The sequence below is a fragment of the Barbus barbus genome, assembly GCF_936440315.1.
Source record: "Barbus barbus genome assembly, chromosome: 32".
Taxonomy (NCBI): Eukaryota; Metazoa; Chordata; class Actinopteri; order Cypriniformes; family Cyprinidae; genus Barbus; species Barbus barbus.
In genome coordinates, this window is record NC_136760.1 from 22,657,893 (window position 1) to 22,665,322 (window position 7,430).

Here is a 7,430-nt window from a genome sequence, read left to right on the forward strand (position 1 = left end):
CTCAGAACACTTAAAGCAATCATTTGCCCATTTTAAACCACCCAAATATCCCAGTTTATTTGTTTATTGTTATGTGTTTCTTTACACAGCTGAGTTAAGGCTACTATGTGCCTGCACAAAATTCAGTGTAAAGACGCAATGCTGGATAAAAGCCAGACTAAATTATGCCTGCTGTGACTCACCTCAGCCCATAGTATCAAAGTATACAGTTGAATTGCTGTATAAATGCCAAGTTCTGTCATGAAACTCTAGATAGTGCAGTCTGATGGTTCATTAATGCAAATTGCTGATATTCATAGTGTTAAACTACTTGCAAAAACTGATTGATTCATGTTGCATACACAACCAATGAGCTTACTGCTTTACATTTAAATGGTTGGTAAGCATTCACTAGAGCAGTTTACAATGCACTTTCAGAGTTCCTCTGAAACCCTCCACCTTCCCCAGCTCCACCTGTATAAATCTCCTATGGGTTATTATATATGTTATTTGTGCAGCAGCAGTATGTCTTAAATACTCACAGCACCGTATCAGCATATGTATTGGTAGTAGCAAGTTCCTGTACTTGCTTTGCAGCAGCAGCAGCAATAATGTACAACAACAGCAATAACCAACAGCAGCAGCAGCGTAGCAAATTTATCCCACCAAGACTAAATACATTAAATTTAAATCTTCCGAGAGGTGTCATGATAGAAATGCATACATGCCACCTCTGAGCAGCATTAAACAGTCTGCGTGAAGACACCTAAACGCCATTTCAGAAGCACTTCTGTGTCATCTTTGCTGTCTTTGCTCTGCATCTTTGCTAAATTTGGGTATGTAACAGCAATTTAAAAAAGTGTTTCTACAGTGACAGCCAAGTTTTATTAAAAGCCCATCTTGCCAGCTGTGAATTAGCCCAAAAAGCAAACACATAGCAATTCTCCGATAACCTCTTTTTCTTCAATAAAATGTAAAAATCTAGTTGCTGTTCTAAGAAAAGCATGTACTTATTCATGCATACAGATACATTTGCATGAACACACCTGCAATTCTCCATAGCAGTTATAATTTGTGATTAGAATTCCACGCTTGCTCTGCCCGAACAGCTGAGGCCTCCTCTGGATCTATGTCATACAACATTAAAATAGAGAAAAGTCAAAATCAAAGCCGTTGTCATGGCAACTGCCGTTCCTACCCACCAAAATGAACTCCCCACCCCCCACAGGTTCCACTGATCGATAGGATATTGTGAGGGTGGAACTAACCCAAAACAACCAGTAACCTACATACTAGTTATGCACCATAGCCTATATGCCACATAAAGAGAAAGGGGCCGACAGACCATCCATCATCCACAGAGAAGGAGGAGGAGGAGGAAACAGAAGAAAGACAATTAAATTAAGGAAGAGTAGAGGGTTAAAAAGAAATAAAAGAGACGAAAATATAGAATTCAGACAGAGAAGAGGAAGATCAAATCTACTATCGGACAATAAAAGATGGCTTATTTGTTGGGGAATGGGCTGCTTGCCCACATTTTCCTGCTTTTCTTGCTGTTGGCAGCCGGGTCTCATGTGCAACCTGTCCATGGAGGTAAGATGACTTTCTTCTAGATAATATATGCTTCGCTTGGACATCATGTCAGAAGTACTGGTTTTGATATCCAGAACTCTGGGTTTCATCTGTTGGATGATAGAAAATGATGAGTCTAAAGTGTGAAGTCTGCAAAGTTGCATGTTAAGAAATCAACAGATTTTAACATATCAGTTGAACGCCAATTCATCAAGGTTTTATTCTTTGCAAAAAGCATGTTTTAGAATGAAAAATAATGCTCAAATATTTTCTATCAAAGACAATGACATACCTAATCATATTTGGTTTTAACAGACAATTATATTGTTTTAATTTGATGACAAAAAATGTATTATCAGCCTTTCCTTCTATTTCATTATTATGTTGTATTTATTTATGGGTCTGTTTTAAGATTCATAACGGCTTGCACTTTAGGTGGTAACAAGTAATAGGAAACCAGGGCGCTATAAGTGGTTTGTTCACACGCACACCAACGCAAACAAAAGCACACACACAAGCAGCTCATAGCATTTCCCAGAACTCTGCAATGACACCTAATACAACAGAGGCTGGATGATCATGAGGGTGCAGAGCCACTTGCCCATTACAAAAACATATTCTGTTTAAAAACATTTGTTACCTTCTAGGCAAACAGGAGGGTAAAGGCAGTTCTACTATATGTGTAACTGTAACAATGGAAAAGAAGAAACACTGAAAATTAACGCAAACATGTAAAAGTTGTTTCCATATACAGAGGAGTCCAAACGTTAGAGACTATATAAATCTATGATTCAGAATCTTGCAGAAAGAAGCAAACTTTCTGAAAAGTTTCTTTTCTCTCTTCTTTCAGAAATAACTTTCTGAAAAGTTTGCTTCTGAAAAATCTAGAGAAGAAATATTTAAGATAATCTCATAGGAAATTATACATAATTATATTAAATATGCGATTGTATGTATATCTTGTATACAGTACCGTTCAAAAGTTTGGGGTCACTACATTTTTTAATACTTTTATTTAGCAAGAATGCATTAAATTGATTCATTAAGTTTATTACAGAAGATTTCTATTTCGTATAAATGCTAAATTATTTGTATTAATCAAATAGCACTGACAAAAAAATATCATGATTTCCACAAAAATATTAAGCAGTACAACTGTTTTAAATATTGATAATAACAAAAAATGTTTCTTGAGCAGCAAATCAGATTTGAAAATATATTCAAATAGAAAACATTTTTAACTTGATTTTAAGCTGTAATAATATTTCACAAAATTGCTGTTTCTACAGTATTTTCTATCAAATAAATGCAGTCGTGTTGTAACAATGGACAAGAAGAAACACTGAAATGCAACATCTTTCAAAAACTTTTGAAGAGGAGTTTGTATATATATATAGATATATATATGAGATAATGTGGCTAGAAATTTACCAAAATTAACCTTTAAAAAAAAGAAGTAGTCAATTCATGGATTTTGATCATCCAGGCTCTATACAACTGATCTATAAAATGCATATGGAACAAGGTCAACATACAAGCCATTAATGCCACATCTAACTGTGCAGTCAGGTTATGAGGCCTGCTACACTGTTGCAAAATGAGTTTCAATGCTGGGCCATTTTTTAATGCGAAAAGCAGAGAAAACATACTTATTTGTCAACAAAGCCTTTATGAAGCTAATAATATCATGGATTAAATTACACGCCCTTTGTTTGAGAAATGCATCTGATTCTTGAAGCAAGTTTCAGGCAGCGACAGGCACTCAGCAGCCATTTCTATTCAACAATCTAGATGATTAGTCACTGGAAATTGATAATTACACCTCTTCCCCCTTGCTCTGCAGGTTTGAGGGCAGAGGGACTGGTTGAAGGCACCACAGAAGTGATCAATCACTCACAGGGGCTGGTGGCACGGCTAGAGGGCCTTCTGGTGCTGGGAAATAACAGTGACATTTCCCTACGTGTGGAAACAATGGATGCGGATGAGGTCAAGGTTATCCAAGCCCACACGCTAGTGCTTTCACTGCAGAGCCGAGTGTTTGAGAAGATGCTGAGAAACCGCAATAGTAGCACGCTAGTGCTGCGAGAAACAGCAGAATGCACTGCCGTGTTCGAGAAATTCATCAGGTGAGAATCATTGCATTCAGGAAGCTCAGTTTGTTTTTTAATTTTTTTAAAATATTAATTTGATAATTTTTAATATATTTAATATATATCAAATATCTGTATATATTGAAAATATGTAAAATATATTTTATGCTAGTTTAAAGTAGAACACAAAAGGAGCCTTTACCATTTAAAATGTTTATTTTGGTGTAAAATAAAATTAAATTAAACATTTAGAATTGCAAAGCATCATAAACATTTACCACAGCACCCAAAACACATTTTTGGAAAAAACCTGCAGTGCTGTATCATCCCAACATGTTAGCCTAAAACATGTTGGGACATGACCAATTATGAGAACATTCCCATCCCACACATGTCCAAGACTCTCTCTATTGGCCAACGGTGGAACTGCAACCTTCCTGTCAGCACCTCAGACCCAAAAGGAGATAATATCTATGAAACATAACAGCAATATTTAAAAATGAACTCTCTGCTGTAATGTAAGGCAGCTTTATAATGAGAAGGGCCGAATAGGGTGACATTACAATAGTGATGTGTAGCTAGCGTGAGAAGATGTTTTGGTTACAAGAGCACATGCCTCCTACTCATTTATTTTGAATGAGCTGAAGTTTTTTGTTTGGGGTCTTATTTCCTTTATAGCGATCCAAAGGATAAGACAACAAAGATACAATCAGAATTTTTTTAAAAGGCAAACAAGGCAGTGAAAGCATTAAACTACAACGGTAAACAACACAACAAGATGCATTATTATAAAAATAGATTTATACTTGCATATTATTTGATCAGGTAATAATCCAATTTGGCTCAATGAGACAATGGATGCCATATCTGAGACAGCTTTTTTTTTATTAAAAAAAATTAATGCAAGTTAATTTAATAAATATAAATGTATAAATTTTTTTGCTGTGAATATCTCATTTTGTTTTCCATGAAGGAAAGGAAATGTAAAAAATCCGGCCAAAAAATATTCACCACCAGCTAACCTCATTAAAATAAAGTTAATTTAATATTAAATTAATACTCTTCTATGAACATGTTATTTGGTGATCCATGAAGGAATGGAAATGAAAGCTTTGTAAATCATGACAAATAATTCTTAAAATTAGAGCCAAAAACAAATAATACAATCAAAATACAATCATAACAATGTTTTTATCTAACTTCATAAAATAAAAAAAATAAAGTTAATTAATTAATTATTATAATTAATTTATTGATTATTTTAAATAAAGTCAATTTATTAATTATTGATTTCTTGAATATTCTGCAATGCATATTTCCTTTTGCGTTCCATGAAGGAAAGGAAATAAAAGTTGACAAATTTCTTAAAACTACAGCCAAAATGTTCTTGTCAGCTAATTTTATAAAAAGTTATTTATTAAATATGAAATAAAATTCAGGTTTAAAAAAGTATAAAATATATGAAAGCAGTATATAATACTACTACTAAAATTAATACAATAATATACATTTAAATAATAATAATAGTAGAATAAAATGGAGTTTTGAAAAATCAGTTATGACACAGTTGTTTATTGTTTTCTACCTTTAAACACAGGCAATGCACTGAAATTTTGTGTAAGATACACCGAATGAAGCTTGATGAATTCTTTGTCTTCTGTTTTGCAGATATCTGTATTGCGGTGAACTCACATTGCAGTTAGACCAAGCCACACCACTGCACAGACTAGCTACCAAGTACGGCCTCTCCAGCCTCCAGCAAGGATTAACCCAGTATATGAGCCAGAACCTGGCCAGCGATTCTCTGGGTGGTCACGTGGTGGGCTGGTACCAGTATGCTGTTTCGGTTGGCGACACAGCACTGAGAGACAACTGCCTTCAGTTTTTATCGTGGAATCTGTCATCGGTGCTTCAGAGTGCAGAATGGCCTTCGGTTAGTGTTGAATTGCTATTGACCCTCCTGCAGCGCTCTGATTTAGTATTGAAGAATGAGCTGGAATTGTTTGAGGCGCTTGAAATCTGGCTCACCCGGAACGACCTGGATACCCTGAAAGCAGAGAACGCCCTTCGACTGGTGCGCTACGCCATGATCCCTCCACGAGAGCTGTTTCGCTTGCAGCAACAGTCGGCAATCATGACGCGCTACCACGAGTCGGTGCGTGATCTTCTCTACATGTCGTACCAGTTCCATTCAGCTTCGCCGCTTCAGCTGGCCAAGTTCTTCGATGTGAACTGCAGCCTCTTTGTGCCCCGCAATTATCTCTCATCCATGTGGGGATCTCAGTGGGTCATAAGCAATCCAGCACGGGACGACCGCAGCACTAGTTTCCAGACCCAGTTGGGTCCGAGCGGTTTTGACTCCAGTAAGCGGGTGACTTGGAACGCCCTGTTCTCGCCCCGCTGGCTCCCGCTCAGCATGCGGCCCATGTACACCGAGCAAGGTGCCATGCAGCCACCACGCCCTGATGGAGGAAACGGCATCGCCCGGCCTCGTATCATCATCACACCTGCTACTTCCAGTTCAGATTTTGCAGGTGTCAGCTTCCAAAAGACTGTGCTCATCTTGACAAAGCAGAAGAACAAGCTTGTGGTGCGGCATATCTTCGGTTTCCACCAAAGCACAGAGGAGGTGGGGGATTTCCTGATTGGCGAGGACCTGCAGTATCGCACATCTGAGTTCCTGGTGGATGGATCGCTGTACTTGCACATCATTGTAAAGCCTATCTACCAGACTCTTATAGCAACCAAGAAATAATGTAACAAGTACATTGAAGTAGAAAACATTTTAGATTTAGAAGGTCTTATGTTTTATTGATGCATGGAAGAACATGTTTAGGTTTAATGTGATTAACACTAATAAAGTGCATCTCCACTGTCCTTACTCTGGAAAAAAAAAATGAAATGCGATAATACACATAAAAATTTTGTCATCATTTACTCACCCTTGTGTCATTCCAAACCTGTATAATTTTTATTTTTTTCCCCATGGAACACAAAAGGAGATGTTTGGAGGAATGTTGAACATTTCAAGTTCTCTAAATAATATTATTGTGTGAAGAACAGACTGAAATTTAAGTTGTAAATTTTACTTTGCGGTCACCATTAATTGGAATTAAATGGAGAAGAACAGCTTTGAAAATATTCTATGAATATCTCCTTTTGTGTTCCATGAAGGAAAGGAAATAAAAGTTTTGTAAATTATGACACAATTTTAATTTAGTTAATTTAGCTTTAATATAGGCCTGTGACATACATTAGTGTCCCAGATATAATAACTCATATCATAGGTATTTTTCAGCTTGATAAGGCAGAAGCCCTTTTCTTTTTAGGAAAACCAATTTATGTATAATCACCACAACATTCTTTGTCCACACTGGACTCAATGAACAAAGAGAAAGTGCACAGAATTGTTGAATTTAGCATATTATTGCATAAAGTATATTGCAAAAAATGAAACACAGGTGGCAATTGTAAGTTTTAATATACTACGTTTTAAGTGTTTCAAGGTGCTATTGTAAATTTAATGAGAAATATCACATCTTTCAAACCTGTATTGTCTTGAAACATCACACATTTGTGCTGGTTATTTAATTATTTAGACCATTAAGTGATGTTATATATAATAATTCTTAGATAGGCGGCAGGCCTAGTTAGTTTTTCTGTATTTTCCTATCTGTGCTCATACTATTTTCTTAGATCTGTTTCCTTGCATGTTGGGATCATGTATAGTATTCACTCCCCTGAGCAGAACATACAATAAAATACATGATGCTTGCAGAAAGTTTGAGT

General features: G+C 36.2%; 1 protein-coding gene across 1 annotated transcript; it reads left to right on the forward strand.

The window, feature by feature from the left end:
- The first annotated feature begins 1,268 nt into the window (after nucleotides 1-1,268).
- Nucleotides 1,269-7,419, forward strand: LOC306852601 (BTB/POZ domain-containing protein 17-like). Its single transcript, XM_079389578.1, has 3 exons — nucleotides 1,269-1,572; nucleotides 3,395-3,677; nucleotides 5,310-7,419. Exons 1-3 carry the CDS (start codon nucleotides 1,479-1,481, stop codon nucleotides 6,394-6,396), a joined length of 1,464 nt encoding a protein of 487 aa, XP_079245704.1. The 5' UTR covers nucleotides 1,269-1,478; the 3' UTR covers nucleotides 6,397-7,419.
- The last annotated feature ends 11 nt before the right edge of the window (nucleotides 7,420-7,430 follow it).